Source organism: Podarcis erhardii (assembly GCF_964252035.2).
Source record: "Podarcis erhardii genome assembly, chromosome: 5".
Taxonomy (NCBI): Eukaryota; Metazoa; Chordata; class Lepidosauria; order Squamata; family Lacertidae; genus Podarcis; species Podarcis erhardii.
The window spans coordinates 7,222,556-7,240,900 of record NC_138509.1 but is presented as its reverse complement, the minus strand read 5'-3'; the positions used below and the strand labels follow the sequence as shown (position 1 = coordinate 7,240,900).

At 45.0% G+C, this 18,345-nt stretch overlaps 1 protein-coding gene across 1 annotated transcript in view; it reads right to left on the bottom strand.

Annotated features, from left to right (window-relative positions):
- The window catches only part of VWF (von Willebrand factor), a 164,488-nt gene that overhangs the window by 87,460 nt on the left and 58,683 nt on the right, over positions 1-18,345 (bottom strand). The window contains exons 22-29 of the mRNA XM_081860930.1: positions 14,251-14,400; positions 11,704-11,844; positions 10,250-10,369; positions 7,566-7,722; positions 6,521-6,688; positions 5,199-5,334; positions 1,868-3,204; positions 188-307 (exon numbers count right to left, since the gene is read on the bottom strand). Of these exons, the coding sequence (XP_081717056.1) occupies positions 188-307; positions 1,868-3,204; positions 5,199-5,334; positions 6,521-6,688; positions 7,566-7,722; positions 10,250-10,369; positions 11,704-11,844; positions 14,251-14,400 (2,329 nt within the window). The remainder of the gene's footprint in view (positions 1-187; positions 308-1,867; positions 3,205-5,198; positions 5,335-6,520; positions 6,689-7,565; positions 7,723-10,249; positions 10,370-11,703; positions 11,845-14,250; positions 14,401-18,345) is intronic.

Genomic DNA, 18,345 nt, shown 5'->3' with positions numbered 1-18,345 from the left:
TTTGGCTACATTTGCTGCAGAAATTCAATTGTGTTTTTTTTAAACACACATACCTGCTTATGTCTATGACAAATCAAGTTTCTTTGCAGAAAGAATTTCTTGTTCAACACTTGAGTAGTCCCCTCATGAATACAATGAATATGGACCCCAAACTTCTAAAACGATTTAGTAAATATATGGTACTCACCAACATTGCTGTGCTCAATAAACGCTTTCACAAATTGTTTCATTTCCTCAAATTCTGATTTGCTAACCTTCGAGCTCCCATCCAGAAGAAATATGACATCCATTGGTTTGCTGCAGGTTTCTAAAGATTTTTTTAAAAAGAAAAAGAAAAAGCTTGTAATTCTTTTTAAAAATGTATACAAAGCAACTGTTGATAGAAAGCAACTGCATGATTTCACAGAGAGAACACAAGAGGTTAAAAACATTATTGAGGGAATACATTCCCTGTCAACTCGTCTAGTACAGAATCCCTGCATGCCTCTCACAGAAACACTGAACTGCAGAATAGCTCTAGCATCCACACCATGCTCAGATTTTGGGCCCTGCTGTCACCTCATGTGAATAAAAAACACAACCCATTTCCCATGTAGGAAAATTGCAGGGAGAGTATACAGTGGTACCTCGGGTTACATACGCTTCAGGTTACATACGCTTCAGGTTACAGACTCCGCTAACCCAGAAATAGTGCTTCAGGTTAAGAACTTTGCTTCAGGATGAGAACAGAAATCGTGCTCTGGCAGTGCAGCAGCAGCGGGAGGCCCCATTAGCTAAAGTGGTGCTTCAGGTTAAGAACAGTTTCAGGTTAAGTACGGACCTCCGGAACGAATTAAGTACTTAACCTGAGGTACCACTGTAGAACCAAACAGAGAAAATGTTCCAGAAGGCCTGCAAATGCCATCCTGGCAGTCAAGATAACCCTGGGACTAATTGTCATTTTGGTGCAAGAATGAGCTCACCTGTTTTGAATCTTTGAAGCCTTAGTTTTGGTTTAGCTGGTCAGGAGAAGGGAGGCTTCTCACACTGGCTGTCTGTCAGCTTCCACTTTTATCTAAGTCAGTGTTTCCCAACCTTGGGCCTCCAGCTGTTTTTGAACTACAACTCCCATCATCCCTGACTAGCAAGTCCAGTGGCAAGGGATGATGGGAATTGTAGTCCAAAAACAGCTGGAGGCCCAAGGTTGGGAAACACTGATCTAAGTCAGGCATAGGCAACCTCGGCCCTCCAGATGTTTTGGTACTACAACTCCCATGATCCCTACCTAACAGGACCAGTGGTCAGGGATGGTGGGAATTGTAGTCCCAAAACATCTGGAGGGCCGAGGTTGCCTATGCCTGATCTAAGCGATGGAAGTAGACTGGGAAGGGGCCTCTAAGTCAGGGGTGAGTTAATAGGGCTATTGGTGCCAACTTACATAGCTTCCTATGCATATAAGTAATGCTGAACGTATTAGCACCTCACCGACAAGTCATGCCAACTGCTTGGTTGTATCTATCTTATTTGTAGCCATGCTCAAACAGGTAAGCACTAGAACTGGCCATTCGGGTGTTTTTGACCCCCTTCCTTGGTATCCCTGCACCAAACCACTCACACAAGATCTCCTTTGGGCCTGCAGATCAAAATAATGGAGAGATGAATCTTTACAAAAACCAGCCAGAAGCAACAGCTCAAGGGGGTAGGGTCGGAATGGTATGGCAATATGTGTGTTATCCTATCACCCTGAACCCTCTGTGGCCTGCTCAAATGTATTAGAGAAGATGCTATCTATTGGCTCCAGAGTTTAGCAGGGGAAAAATGGGTGAAATTTTTAAGAGGGTCTCTCAAGATTCAAAACAAAACCCCAAGTTAAGAAAACAGGCATCACCTTCCTTTGAGCAGCATGTTTTTAATATCAAGTCAGGTCCTTCTTGAATGAGTCTGTCATAATCCTCTAAGATAATGGGAGCCTGAGGCTGGCTTAATTCTCTGAGTTCCTGGATGTTGGCGTTAGGGCTTATACCAATGGGAATGAGGTTGACATCAGTGGGTGGGCGAGTGATGGTATCTGTGGCAGGATTCGCAGTCACCATGTACACCAAGTGTGGAGCTTGCCTTCTTCCCCTTCTGCTTGTGGCTATAGTTTGTTCAGAGACAAAGTTGAGAGCCTTTCCAGTGTTGGTGGCATTCCCTCCACGGAACTTGATCTCCCTCACCTTCTTAATCAGGTCGGTTTTTGACTGCCTGTCCCTGAAGGAATATTCCACCGTGATTGTGAACGAGTACTGAATGATAGTGATACGAATGGTTTCTTCTCCGATTTCCATTTCTCTGATTGTGCGGGCGATGAACTCTTTGACCAAATTGAAATTCTCCTCGCCAACTTTGTCAGACCCCTCAAGCAAAAAAACAATGTCCATGGCCTTATGAACAGAAACTAAAAATGTTGTTGGGGCTGCTCTGGTTAACTCCCAGCCGAGTCCAGGGGCTGCGGTGACACTGGGGATGGTTGCAATAGGGGGCTGTGTGGTAAACAACATGGCACTTACTTCAGGCACAAGGCCACAGAAGTAATCAATTATTTCATCCCTACGTTCCCTCAATTCAAGCACACTGTTCATTATGAAGGCTTTGTTCTCAGGTGACTGCCTTTCAATTAATTGAATTTGGTCAATGCTGATATGAGGTCCAAGTCCGACTGGTATTACGGTGATTTTCTTCTTTTTCAAAAGTGGGAAGATCGTTTGAATTTTCTTTGGATCCTTGCTAGCTGTAAGTAAGACAGCGATTCTGGCAGCGTTTGTTCGTGGCGCCTTCCCAAACACATGGAATACCACATACTTAAGTACTTCAGTTGCAGAGGCGACATCTCCACCAGTGTATTTTATATTCTGGACAATCCTCCTCATTTGAGATGGCTTTTTAATGTCTTTGAGGCCAAGGTAAATGTGTGAGCCAGTTCGGTATTCTAGGATCGCCAGGCGGATTCTTTTCTGGGAGATGTGGAGTTTTTCCATCATGCCAATTATGAAAGCTTTCAGCTGTTCAAAATCGCTCTCAGAAAGCTTATTGGAGCCATCAACTAAGAAAGCAAGGTCCATCATTTTACTGCAAGAGTATTCATAGGTTATCTGATCTTCTGGAGCAATAGTTGTGGTCATTAGGATTTCATCTGTCTCCTTTGGATCACATCTATGACATGTCAAGTTTCGTCCTTCACAATGGCTGGGGGGGCGGGGGGAATCAACAAGATAAACCATTAGAAACAATAGCAGTATTTCTCCACAAAACTTTTGCAACTAAGGATTGCCTCAAAACAACCAGGCAGAGAAGACACTGTAAACTGGAAATGAGTTGATTCCTTTCTCCACCTTTGGACTGTCATTGTGCTAGAATTAGTAACATATGCATAGGAAAGATTTAGAATAATTGTCTGCACCAACAGAATTACAATATGCAAGGTGAATAAAAGTCAAGCGTATTGGGTTGTCACAAATCCCTACTGCAGTGTGGCCTTAACTGGAAGTGGCCTTCATTCCCACTCTTCTGGTCATGACTCTCCCACTTACATACTAGGGCCATCAAACTACAGAACTGGTTATGAAAACATGCATACCCACCAACATTTCAATATATCTCAAGCATGATTTCCCCCTTGTTCTCGCCATCTTCAAAGAGTTTGTTTCTTCCAGTTGTTAAAAAAAGCAGATCTTGAAACAGTGTCAGAAGAGCGAGCACAAGAAGAGTGAGCAGACTAAGTTAAGAGGACGGTTTCTATCTTGATGAAACAATATGCCACGTGTACCTTCTTGCATTGCAGGGGGCTAGACTAGATGACCCACAGGACTCTTCCGATTCTACAATTCCACGAGTCTACGATTCTAGAATCTAGCCAAGGTAACATTAAAGAATTCTGCATGGTTGTTTGATGTTATCTTAATACTTAAGTACCATGTTTTGTTTCAGCTGCTCCGTTGTTCCACCAAAATATAAGCACAATACTGATATGAAGGGGGATGGGAATGCGTCTTCTTAATTCTGATGCAACCAGGACAATGCAATACAATACAATCAAGAGAATTAAGCGTCCCTGAAACACTTTTTCTACCAGGAGATGTGGTTACAGTGTGGTCAGGGATGCCACAGCATATAAAGTCTCCCTCGTGAGGCTTCCAGCTGCTGGAAGCAACAGAGATCTCTCGCTCCTGATTCTAGTTCCCTAGCTGTGCTGCAACTTGCCTGAATTTCCTGGGATGCTGACCTCACACTACTGCCTGACCTTGCCTCTGTTATCACGTCAAACCTAGACTGATTCTCCATTCATGATCTTAGTTCCTATATTGGGCTGCTCTGCACCCATGTCCTAGTTGGTAGTGTTTTGGTAAGAGGCTTTAACCGGCTGGGCCCCTACACCCCAAGCCCTGAGGGCACTCAAAGTCTTTTGCCTTTGTCTTGCCTCATCCTGGGTGTGACAAGGACTGAGCTGAGGCTTTGGAAGTTCTGAAACAATAGCAGCGCATAATCCACTGACATCATTGGAGGTGACGTAATGCTGTTGTGGCTAAGAATTATTGGAATGAGTACACTGATTTACAGAACTATTGCAATTTATTATTTTAATCCTGGTGTAAATATTTGGTGGATGACATTCTACAAGCTTCCAGTTTTCTTTGGATATTTGCTATAAAAATGCTTTCCTATTGTTTGTACAGGTGGCGTAGGCATCTAAATTAGGTGACAGCTACGTGCAGTGATGTATCCCTGGTGAGGCAAATGTACATAACATTCCAAAACTTCATGGAGGAAGAAGTCGCAGTGTGTTGCCATGCACGTTAAATCATTAGCAGGAAAACTATGGTATAGGATTCTAGGCGAGCAATTTCTCTCAAACGATATAGTGTTTAAAATGATCCGATTTTACAGCGCTGATAACCAAGGCCTGCATTTTCTCCCTGAATTCAGAGGGCAATCATCATTCAGAAAAGGGGCTATCAAATCAACCCTCAGATATGTAACGTAAATCTATATAAGGAATGATTCAGCATCCAGAACCTGGTTTTTACTTGCAAGGTGTCCTTCCTCCACAACAGAAAACTTTTCCGGAGTCTTGACTAAATACTTGTGCCTTCATGCAAAATCAATACTGGAATTCACTGTTCTGGGTTATTGGCATGCATATATTCATGCTCCCCATGCTCAGAAAAACACATCTGCTTTACCAGGATCGGCAGAGCTCCGCATCTTCAGTGTTCAACACAATCCTCTTCCCGTGGGGAATCCGGAGATTGTCTAATTCACACACCGGGCATTCTTCAAGATCAACACAAGACTCTGACAGCTCATCAAGTATTTTCCCTGTTTCACAAGAAGAAGAAGAAGAGTTTGGATTTGATATCCTGCCTTTCACTCCCTTTAAGGAGTCTCAAAGCGGCTAACATTCTCCTTTCCCTTCCTCCCCCACAACAAACACTCTGTGAGGTGAGTGGGGCTGAGAGACTTCAAAGAGGTGTGACTGGCCCAAGATCACCCAACAGCTACATGTGGAGGAGCGGAGACGCGAACCCGGTTCCCCAGGTTACGAGACTACTGCTCTTAACCACTACACCACACTGGCTCTCTTAACCACTACACCACACAACAATATTAGAAGTTGGGCTTTCAAAAGAAACAGTAAGCAACAACCTACGCTTGCACTTCCCAAGCACCAATGATAAGGATGGGATCCGACATCTGCTTTCTGAAGGAATCGAGTTACCCATAATTGGTCCAGTTGAACAACTCAGCCAATCCCATCTCTACCTGCTCTGGGGACCATAGGAGCCAACTCCTAGGGGCCAAGGTCCCTTTGTCTCTCCCCCAATAAAATATTTGAGCCCCCCCCCCAGGTAACATGCATTGCCATTCACATGGTGAGTGTGTGTGCGCGCACAGCATTTTGTGATTGATTATGTGAGGTGGGGTTTACCTGCCCCACCCTCAATATTTTATTCCAGTTGGCACCCCTGCTGTGGACAGTAAGGAAGGAAGTCAAGATCATCTGCGTGACTCCTCCTGCTGATGAGAGGGGCAATCCCAAAGAATCTCCAAACCAATCCCCTCCTTTCCCTACCAGAGATTGATAACAAAATTTATTTTCACTTTTGATTGCAGAAGATAAGCTAGTACGTCCACACCAAAAGGACCATAGAATCATAGAATCATAGAGTTGGAAGAGACCACAAGGGCCATATAGTCCAACCCCCTGCCAAGCAGGAAACACCATCAGAGCACTCCTGACATATGGTTGTCAAGCCTCTGCTTAAAGACCTCCAAAGAAGGAGACTCCACCACACTCCTTGGCAGCAAATTCCACTGTCGAACAGCTCTTACTGTCAGGAAGTTCTTCCTAATGTTTAGGTGGAATCTTCTTTCTTGTAGTTTGGAGCCATTGCTCCGTGTCCGCTTCTCTGGAGCAGCAGAGAACAACCTTTCTCCTTTTATATATCCTTTTATATATCCTTTTATATATTTGAACATGGCTATCATATCACCCCACGCTTGCCTGTTGGACAATGCACATGACATCCTTCGACACACTTCACAGGACAGACCACTGGATCCAAGTGCTGGCATGTCTTTGGACAGGCAGGGCCACAGCTGTTGTATCGCCATTCACACAGGTATCCTGCTCCTTCTCCTCCTTCCTTGTTCATGTCTTCACAACTTTGTGCTACCAAATATGAAGAAAAAACAAGAAGAACTGAATGCTTGTGCCATGAAGTAACAACGAGACTTCACATCTTATAGTGCTTCTGAGTATTCAGTATGCTTTGCACGATCACCTTTATAACAAGCCTGCAATGTGTCAACACCAGTTATGACCATATTGCAGATGGAGGTTATGAGTTCATGGAAGAAGTGAGATTCAAACTGGAAACTCCACTTCACACTACTATAGATTCCATCTAGGGTTGGACTCATCAACCTTGATCTGGTTTGTTTCTATGCCACAGATTCAGCCTGACTATATATATAGGAAATTCAAAAAAATCCACACAAATTCAGTACTTTTAAAAAACAACAACAACAGAAAGTGGACAAAAGGCTGTCTTTCATGCTTTCACTTTCTTTTTACGCATATTACTACCTAGCTAAATGCAAAAATTTCAGTGAGTTCCATCCATAGTCATGCCCTAGGTGTGCTTTGCCACTCTGGTATACGCATGAGATCTCAGCACAAACCAAAACATCGCAGTTGCCTCAATTCTGCAGAACCATTTCTTGGTTTTGTTTTTTGATAGATTTCCCATTAACAGCAACAAACAGAGACTTGGATTAAATGAAACTGCCCTACTCTCTCCTATGCCAATGGAAGTGCTGCAAATTGCCACACACCGCACAGTTTAACAGTCCTGGCTTCCCCCAAGGAATCCTGGGAAGTGTGGTGTGTTTGCCACAGAGCACCCTGCCTGCACCCCTAACAAACTCCAGTTCCCATGATTCTTTATCCCATGACAGTAAGCATAGTATGATAGTGCTTTTAATGGGCACATCGCTCATGCCGTGATGATCCATTCCCCACCCCCCTACAACTCTCCAGCACTTACGGCATAGAGTAGGAGACCTCCAGTGAACCACAACCCCTTTCTGTGCACAGGCATGGGCGTAGGCAGCCAGGACATCACAGAAGCAAGCACAATCCCCAATGGATTCACAAGCACAGGTGTCATACAGGCAGATATCCACATATGGCTCAGGGTCCACCTACAAAGAAAGTCATATGGGTTAAATGTGCTAGTAACTTTCCATTGTATTGAATAACCACGGATTAGTCTCTCTCTCTCTCTCTCTCTCTCTCTCTCTCTCTCTCTCTCTCACACACACACACACACACACACGGGGAGAGAGAGAGAGAGAGAGAAAGAGCTTCTCTCCAATTCAGACTCTAAACTTGTCTGTGTAATAGGATTTAAGTCATGTTAATAATGAAAGGATAGAGCTATAAAGGGTTCTGATCCAGAGTGTCAATTGTCTTGAAACAGGAAGCTTGTAGAACTGATCAAGACTCCCAAAATGGGAGGGCGCTTTCTTGAGGAGAGTGACAGGCGCAGGAAGGAAAAGGACAGTAAAGGGCTGGAGCTCAAAGATGGTTGCAAGCTCCAAACCTGAGTGCTTTTTTCTACAGAGTGGGGAAGAGAAGATGTGTCCTCCCCCCCCCCCAACCCACTGCAATATGTATGTGTGTGTGTGTGTGTGTGTGTGTGTGTATCCTTCCCCTTATACTGAGAGAAGGACCTCTTTTTCTTGTTTATGTTGCTTGTTTCACAAAACCCTCAAAACTTCAGCCACTTTGGAAGCCAGAGCTGGTATGTGGTCTTTCCCTGCCAAGCTTCCTTGCGGAGTGGAGGGCCTCTGTGGGGGCTGCGAAGGGCTTTTATCAGCTGGGCGGGGTGTCTGTACAGAAGGGTGCAGCCTTTGTTTGCCTAGAACCAGGTGGCACCTTCTCAGGTGGCAGCAGACCCACCCCGACCGATGGGTGCATGCTGGCAATCTCAACATTCCCATAAGCAGAGGGTTGTTGAGTGAGTAGAAGTGCCAAGCTGGCAGGAGGGGTGGGAAAACTTGTTGGGACATCTTTGCCACTTCTTGCCCTGCTGCTGAACTCCCAAAGCATGACTTCTGAGAGCTGTGTCTGCTTCCTTGCTTGCCTGACAGGATACCTCTTCCTTTCTCACAAGCAAGAGCTTCTGTCTCTCTCTGTGTTAGGTAGGAGCCTGAACAGCCATTCCCCATTATCAAGATGGCCAAACTCAACCATAAGGTAAAGGGACCCCTGACCATTAGGTCCAGACGTAACCGACTCTGGGGTTGCAGCGCTCATCTCGTTTTATTGGCCAAGGGAGCCGGCGTACAGCTTCCAGGTCATGTGGCCAGCATGACGAAGCCGCTTCTGGCGAACCAGAGCAGCACACGGAAACACCGTTTACCTTCCCGCCGGAGCGGTACCTATTTATCTACTTGCACTTTCACGTTCTTTGGAACTGCTAGGTTGGCAGGAGCAGGGACTGAGCAACGGGAGCTCACCCCGTCACGGGGATTCGAACCGCCAACCTTCTGATCAGCAAGTCCTAGGCTCTGTGGTTTAACCCACAGCGCCACCAGCGTCCCATATACAGGACCTAATTTGGTATAAAAAATGATGGTCAACACTATCCGATAATCCTTGGCAGCAACTCGTTTCTTTCTTGTATTGAGGAATTCTTCTTATTTGCTTGTTCTTTGCAACAATATGTTCCTTATATTTCTTCATAAAATATTGGAAACTTTCCAATAAATTCAAGGCAGCTTTAATCCTCAAAATTAAAAGAAAGCAAACAATGTAAACTGAGTGGCCTCCACCTTACTTTCTATAATTATTTGGCCAAAACTCCATTTTCTGGGTGTTCCTGGGTCTGATAATGGGAAGTGAGCTAGACTGGGAGGAAAGGGCCTTGGGCAATGGAGGGAAGAAAGGAGAATTCAACTCTCTTCTCCTACATCCACAAAAAGAAAACACATCCTCATCATCTGCGAATGCAGCAGAACACGACTAAGCATACAATGTTGTCATGGGCACCATGTCTAGTTTAGCCCTTAGATCCCACAGCAAATAGGATGAAGGATTATTGGGGGAGGAGCATAGCTGTCAACTGTCCCTTATTTGGCGGGAAAGTCCCTTATCCCAGCGCTGTGTCCCGCTGCTGTCCCTTTCTGATGATGTCCCTTAAATTTCCTGGGTTTCAAAGGAAGCAGCTCCTCTCCCTCCCTCCCTCCCTGCCGGCCAGGGAGGAGGGAGGCTCCAACTGTGTTGCTTGGCTGCGTTGCTCACCCAATAAGGAGTCTAAGAACGACTGGGGGGGTGGAGCTTGCATGCCTTGTGCTGATCAAATCGGCCGCGTTGCCTGGAGACTCGCCTTTGCTCAGCGCTTCCCAGCGGAGAGGGGACGGTGGTTTTCCTTGCTGCATCCCCTTTGCCGGGTTGCTGCACTGTGGGAACCACCGCTTGAGGCTTCGTTTGCTGGCTGGGCTTTCTGCCTTTGGCTTGGAGGGGTTCAGAAGCTGAACATACCTGTGCTTGGAAAATCCTTTATTTTGGCTGCTGATCCCTTATTTCCGAGGCTGCTGGTCCCTTATTTTCAAATCTGTAAGTTGACAGCTATTGGGGGGGGGATGCTGCTGCTGCTGCTAAATATTTGTCCGGGTAATGAAGCCGGCAAAAGAGAGAATGAGAACTGGATAAGAAGCTTCTTACCAATTTTTTACACTCTTTGAAGGTATTGCTGTTCAGGACGTTGCAAGACGTTTCCACCATCACTTGCTTCACCACATTGCCATTGCACAAGGAAGATGCCAAGCTCTGTCCCTGAGAAAGCTTAACAAAGGGAAGCGATATTGGCATGTTGTTATTACTATACCATATGTGACTACTTAACATTCATCTGCTTATTTATTTAGCCTATATGTAGCAACAACAGTGATTATCCAATCTAGGAAGTCACCACTGGATCCTAATAAACAGACAGGGACAGATCTTAATATCTGACATTTCATTTCTTTATGAAAATGGCAAGCTGAGCAGTTTAAGGTTGGGCACATGGAAGTAGCTGTGCAGTTCTTGCACCCTGTCCTATATTCACAATTTTAACAAGTATACATACAAAAAGGGAAATAGGTAAGTTAAGAAGCACATTTGAAAACTGTGATAGCAGAATCTGCTATAAATAAAAAGGTAAAGGACCCCTGACAGTTAAGTCCAGTCACACACGACTCTGGGGTTTCGGCGCTCATCTCGCTTTACTGGCCGAGGGAGCCGGCGTTTGTCCGCAGACAGTTTTTCCGGGTCATGTGACCAGCATGACAAAGCTGCTTCTGGCAAAACCAGAGAAGTGCACGGAAACGCCGTTTACCTTCCCACCAGAGCAGTACCTATTTATCTACTTGCACTTTGACAGGCTTTCGAACTGCTAGGTTGGCAGGAGCTGGGACTGAGCAAAAGGAGCTCACCCCATCGCGGGGATTCGAACAGCCAACCTTCCAACCAGCAAGCCCAAGCCTCAGTGGTTTACACCACAGTGCCATAGGGACCTCCAAATATAGATAACAAACTGGAAACCATGCAAAGACAGCTTCTCAGCATCCGGCCATACACTATTGTGTATAATGTTCATAACTCAGTTTTCAATTTCATACTGAAGCCTTAGAAGACTTCATGTTTGAATTAATTGTGGGATGTATCTTAATTTACTGATCACTTGTTTTTATTCATTGTCTTACTTGTATGATGTTAGCAGCTCTGAGTCCAGCTTTGGCCGGCGAGGGCGGGATATAAATAAAAATTATTATTATTATTATTAAATTTTTTTTTAACCAGACTCACAATCATAACTACTTTAGCTTAATCTCCAACAATAAAATCATGGTTGATGCAAACTTCAAGGCAAACGCATCACAACCGTCACCATGTACTTATTTTGTCTTCGGAATTATTTATTATTCTTTGATTGGATTCTTTGTTGAAAGGTGTTAGGGAGGCTTAGACAATTCTCTAAGTCATACCCATGAGGCAAGGATCAGGTGCCACACACAAATCCTAGAACATTAAGCACATCCAGACCATTCACTAGAGCTATCTATCTAGAGATTTAAAAAGTGGAAGTGTGGACAGGCGATTCTGCCCCCTTCCCATTCTGTTCACACCAACAATACCTTTGTGACATCAGCACACTGTGAATTAACTTTCCAGGAATTCCCAAAGTCACTTGGATCCACTTCAAGCTGGTTTTTGCTGCTGGTCAAGTCATTGTTTTGGATACCATCAAAATTGCCACACAGACCACATACTTTATCCTTGAAATTAAACAAACCACAATAACATACATTTATTTAATTAAAATGATTTTTGCACTCTGATACAGCGGTGCCCCGCAAGACGAATGCCTCGCAAGACGGAAAACTCGCTAGACGAAAGAGTTTTCCGTTTTGGAGGTGCTTTGCAAAACGAATTTCCTATGGGCTTGCTTCGCAAGACGAAAATGTCTTGCGAGTTCCTGCGGGGGTTTTTTCCTTTCCCCCCCTTTTTCTAAGCCGCTAAGCCGCTTATCCGCTTATCCGATAAGCCGCTAAAAGACGCTAAACCGCTAATAGCGCTAATCCGCTAAGCCGTCAATGGGCTTGCTTCGCAAGATGAAAAAACCGCTAGACGAAGAGACTCGCGGAACGGATTCTTTTCGTCTTGCAAGGCACGACTGTATTATTATTATTATTATTATTATTATTATTATTATTATTATTTACTAAATGTCTATACCGTCCTTCATCCAAGGATCACAGGGGAGTTTAGAATATAAAAACATAAAATGCATATCATAATAACAAACAAAAACACCCCATCACCACCATTCAAAATGCCATAGATTGTTAAATTAGATTCCTGATTAGTTTACTTAAGAAGGTTTTTGCCTTGTACCTAAAGATATGTAACGAAGGTGCCAGGTGGGCCTCTCTGGAGAGAGCATTCCACAATGGGAAGTCACCTGAGAAAAAGCCCGTTCTCGTGTTGCCACCCACCCTCCAGGTGTCTCATGGAAGAGGCACACGAAGAAGGGCCTCAGATGATAATTACTGGGTCTGAGTTTGTTCATATGGGGAGAAGCTGAGGTCAGAGAGCTCTGAGAACAACTGAAAATATAGGCTTTCCAATAAGTGGGCCTCTACCACAAATGTCTACTTTGAATGGTTTTAATTTTGCTTTCAATGCATTTGCTCTTTTTGTTATTTCAGCTGTTATTAATTATCTTTAACGTACACTGCCTTGACACAGTTGCTTAGAAGGTGCTTAATAAATTGATGGTGGTGATGATTAGGTCCAAGGAGTTCACGGCAGTGTGGAGGTGAAATGTAATTTGCCCCAAGTTCTCTTATCTTCAGAACAAGGCAGGTTAGGCTGAGAGGGAGGTACTGGCCCAAGTTCATGGCTGAGGTGGGCTCTGAACCTCAGTCTCCTCAGTGCTGGGTTACCAAATAGGCAGAGGAGGCAGATTTGTGGGGCCCTGCGACAACAATTCGAAATACCCGTATTTTTCGCTCTATAAGACGCACCAGACCACAAGACGCACCTAGTTTTTGGAGGAGGAAAACAAAAACAAAAACAATTTCTGAATCTCAGAAGCCAGAACAGCAAGAGGGATCGCTGCGCAGTGAAAGCAGCAATCCCTCTTGCTGTTCTGGCTTCTGGGATAGCTGCGCAGCCTGCATTCGCTCCATAAGACGCACACACATTTCTCCTTACTTTTTAGGAGGGAAAAAGTGAGTCTTATAGAGCAAAAAATACGGTAATATTGATTTAATCTTGAAAGAAAATTACAACCAAGCTTTCTTAGTTCGATGTTATCCCACTAGGAGATAATCTGTGATCCCCCCACCCACCCCGGATATTTTGACCTCCTAGGGTCCTCCAAAGGGTTTAGTCTGGTTCTGAGTCTCTCCAGTTCAAACCCAACACTATAGCAACTACCTCATTGGATCTCATATGCAATTAAAAAAGGATGCAATTCAACTAAGTTTTACTGAGAGGAGATCCATTGAAATCAGTGAACATGATTAAGTTAGGTTCATTCAGGGCCGTCTTAAGCATATCTGGTGCCATGGTGCAAAGCTCCCTCCGGCACACCTCCACCCCTGTTTCGCAGAGTTGTCGACCTTTTTTTTAGGGAGGGCTTCATGCCGCAGTGGCCACAGCAAATGGAGGCTCTGGACGCGACACTGCTTCGATGTGGCATGGCGGAGGCAGGCGAGGGCAGCAACCTGATGCTGGGAGGTGCCCCGTCCAGCCCCTGCCTCTTCCTTGGCACCCTCCAGAGCTTGGTGCCCTGGCGCCCCGTGCCACTAGCCTCTATTGGTAAGATGCCCCTAGGTCCATTAATTTCAGTGGGTCAGCTGGGCTGAATAATGCTCTCTATCCTGTGTTCTGTCAGATGCAGCACAAGTTTACCTCCATCAGTCCCTGATGGTGCCTTGCCCTGCCTTTATCATTCTCTTCCTTTCTCCTGTCCGAATGGTGTCAGTTGATTGGGAAAATGTATACCCAGAAACATTCTGTTCTGGGAATGCTGTACATTTGATTGCGCTGTATTGTTTAAGCCACCTTGTGGGCCTCAGTGAGAAAACGCAGAGTGGCTGGCATAAATACACACACACACACACACACACACACACACACACACACAATTTCGAAATAAATCAAAGTGGACTTACTTTATAGTTCTCTTTCAGAATAACCGTAAGGCCCATGTCTCGATCCCAAGTGAGAGCAATTCCTCCTCCTCCTAGCAACAAGATGTAGTAACGCCCAGACTTCAAGACTTCAAAGTTGACTTCTTCTCTAGGAGGTGTCAAGATGTTTACCTTAATCAGAAAGATATAGCAACTTCAGCAATGGAGCTATAGGTTACTTTCATACAGAGTCGCACACTTGCGTTCAGCGCTGTGGGCTTGTGGGGGATCCTGCCCTCTCCACAGACCCAAAAATGCTGGCACCACTGGCAAAGGACCAGCTCAGCCTAGGTCTCTTATATGCTTTATGCTTTCCCACTTCCCTAAGTGGTAAGACATTACAGGGGACAGCCTTTATAGGATCAGTTGTGAGAAGAATGTACAGGACATTTCTGGGGTAACTATTTATCAAGTATAGTTGAAGTTTGCCTCAGGTGGATTGTACACTGCCCTAAAATCCTTGGACAAAGGGCAGTTTAGAAATATTTTAAATAAAGTAAGTTTGAATTTGTTTCACTGTTGGCTAAAGGGAGTAGCAAAGTTTACTTACTCACGGAGGGGAGGTGTTGTGGGCGGGACGCGATTTCAGCGTCGCGCCAGGGGCGTTATGTCCCCTGCCCCACTCACCTGGCTGGCACACCACGCCCACAAGTAAGCGCCCAACCGGACGGCTTGGAGAGGGCATGGTTTGCGGATTAAGATACCGCTATGCCAGCCATTCTGCCTCACTTTTCACCTTTTCATTGCGAGTCACTCACCCACCACTCCCTTAGGGCTCAGGGCTTAGCTTTTCACTTGACCTTGCTTTGGACCTTTGGTTGGTCGCCCAGGTTGCCCAGGGGGCCTGGTAGGAATTTTTCTAACTGGCATTAGGCCTTTGGGTTTTTTCGCCTACCTAGAATCATAGAATCATAGAGTTGGAAGAGACCACAAGGGCCATCTTGTCCAACCCCCTACCTCATAGCAATTGTCACAACTTCTGTGGTATTTGGCGGTTAGGCATTGGAATGTGTTGTTGGTGTGTGGAAGGGCTAGGTGTGGCCATCATCTACCCCTTCAAATTAGGGTATTCCGTTAAAGGAATCCGGCGGTCGTGGATCCTGTCCGATGCCTGTGTGGCGGGGGGGCCATGGCACGACCCTCGGTGACATCAGGGGAGAGCTTATAGTTGGATTAGCATCAACAGGCTCCACCTACTGGTGAATAAACCCCCTTTAGGCTCACCCCTCTCCGAGTGGGTGGAGTCAATCTTTCATGGTCCAATGCCTAAGCTAATACCTTCTCACTTGCTATAATCAATAAAGTTGTGGCCTTTTCTTGCCCATTAACCTTATACACTGTGTCCATGTATCTTTATTCCACAAAGCGGGGATCGGGTCCACGAACCACAGCCTAGAAGCTCTTAGTAACTTGTAATGAATGTATGGGGGTTGCTTGTGCGTAAGTTGCCACCATGCCTGGCTAGGTAGCCTGGTTAAACCTTTCCTGACTGGACAGCCCTTCACTTCATGACTGTTCAGTCGCTAGCAGAATCCGTCAGTGGGCGTTTCTTAAACTTCTTCCAGCAGAAAAGCTCTTTGACGCCAAGTCTACGCCTACTTTCCTGCGTGGAAGTCTTCTGCGCAGGGTGGGTGTGGGCAGAGGAGGACCTGTGCTCTCCCTGCTGGTCTCCAGCGAAGAGTCCTGGAGACCCCCTCCGATTCCCCCAACCGCCCCCCTTTATCCCTGGTGTTACGCTGATTTCCTTCCCCAGCCGATGAGTTCCCCCTCTCCCTGCTTGGCCCTTCTCCGGCATCGCTTGGGAGCCCTGCTTTCCCCCTCTTCTGCTTCAAAAATATCCTGTTAGACCGAACTCAGTTAAGAATCCAGTCATTATCTAGGTCCATAGTGCCCATTATCAAGTGCCACACCATGCAAAAATTTGTTCTGCACTGCAACCTATGCATGTTTACTCAGAGGTAAGTAGGTATAGGATTGCAGCTTCATGCAACCTTTCTAGGAGCAAGTCATGGCTCCTGCTGGATCTCTCATCCAGCTATCCCAGAAGGATAGGAAAATTTATTTTGGATCTACTTCTGCTGAACCAATGTTCATGGTGCAGATGCACAGAAGCAAGGTTGGTTCAGTGCAGAATTTGGCCACTCATCTTCACTAGCCAGATGCCTCTGAGGAGCCTTCAGAAAGAGCTCAGTGGAGACAGTTATTTCCTTCTTATCTCAGGCAACACCCAGGTGTAAAGCTGATAGGTGTCTATAGAATTCTCCATGAATTTGTGACGTGCTTTTGAATTTTTTAACAAATCAAAGTTAATGGGCATCATGACATCCACGAATGATGAGTTCCATGTGTTAATTGCACGAAAAAATACTTTCTGATTTCTTGCATAAACCTGTTGCCTGTCACTTGACTGGCTGGTTTTGAGAGGGAAACGTCTGTAAATTTTACTCACAGAATTCATAGTTTATAAATCTCTATTTTCTCTCTCTCTCTCTCTCTCTCTCTCTCTCTCTCTCTCACACACACACACACACACACACACACACATAGTGTTCCCCCTCCACGTGCCTAACTGGTAAATCTTTGTTCTTTAACTTTAAAAGAGGATAAGGAAGAGGCCGGAAGGTGTTAGCCGCCCTGAGCCTGGGGTATAAATAAGTATTATTATTATTATTATTATTATTATTATTATTATTATTATTATTAACTCCTGAAGATGGCACAGCTCCTCTCTGCCACTTAAAGGCCAGTGTGTGCTGAGGCAAAGGAACAGAGTTATACCAGGCCAGCAAGCTGCTAGTTTATGTGTTTTTAAATATTGTTCCCTTTGTTGGTGTAAATTCATTTGAGCTTTTTTAAAAACCGAATTGTCTGTGTCTTCAAATAAAAAGAAGTGCTCTCCCCCCATGCAACTTAAAAATGAAATCTCTGAATATGGAAAAAAAAAAATGGTGGCAACCACTCTTTGTATGTTCAAACCCCAAAACAAAGAAGCATTGTGTGCCTTCACATTTCACTGCAAAAAAATGTTTGCAAAGCTCTAGTATTCCAGGGATAATACAGCACTTTCGGAAGTTTAGGTAATGGTAATTCTATAACACACTGGAGATCTGTGAAGGATGAATGCAGCGACATTCCTGGCTGTTACAATGCCCAAGACAAACAGCTGAACTCTGCCCTCTGGAAGGGGGCTCGGTCTTTTGTTCTTCCTTTTTCTGTGTGAGGGGAAAAGCAAAGTGGGGTGGACCCTCTGATTTCCTTTGCATAACATGTGGTTGAAAGGAGGGAAGAGCAACAGGGTCATCTACAGAATTATTGTTTTTCCTGGTCAACCCAAGATTTGCTTTTAACAGAGGGCTAAATATCTGAAGTCTCTTCCCTCCTGGATTTTGCCTTCTCTTGAAAAGTATGCCTTTTTTCCATCAGTCTTTTCTCTTCACCCCTGAATTTGTTGGGAAAGAATCTGGTGACTATTTTGGCAAGATCTGTCCTAAAGTTCTCGGCTTGGGGAAGTGTGAGATAGAACTGGAGCCCCTTCAACGAAGCACCAGTACAGTCGTACCTTGGATCCCGAAAACCTTGCAAGTCAAACGTTTTGGCTCCCGATCACCGCAAACCTGGAAGTGAGTGTTCTGGTTTGCAAACGTTCTTTGGAACCCAAACGTCCAACAAGGCTTCTGTGGCTTCTAATTGGCTTCAGGAGCTTCCTGCAGCCAATCTGAAGCTGCACTTCTGAACTTTTGACTTTTGGAAGTCAAACGGAATCCGTTCCAAGGTACAACTGTAGTGATATTTTAAATGCAAGGAAGAAGGAGGCACTTTGCTGGATATGTAACAATCCAGTCTCCCTTAACTATCCTCTCTTGTCGTATTCCAGGTTTCCAGACTGCTGAAATGCAGTAGATACTTTTTAAAGGAGTGTCAGCAGTTAGAGTTTTCTTCTGCCATGAAATCTGAATTTACTTTCTGAATAACAAAAGATAGTGGGGCTCAAGCGTGCCTTAGCAACAGGACCTGCACTTTGGAAATGATTACAGTCACCACAACTGGTTAACACAGATTATCTTGGTGCGTGGGACA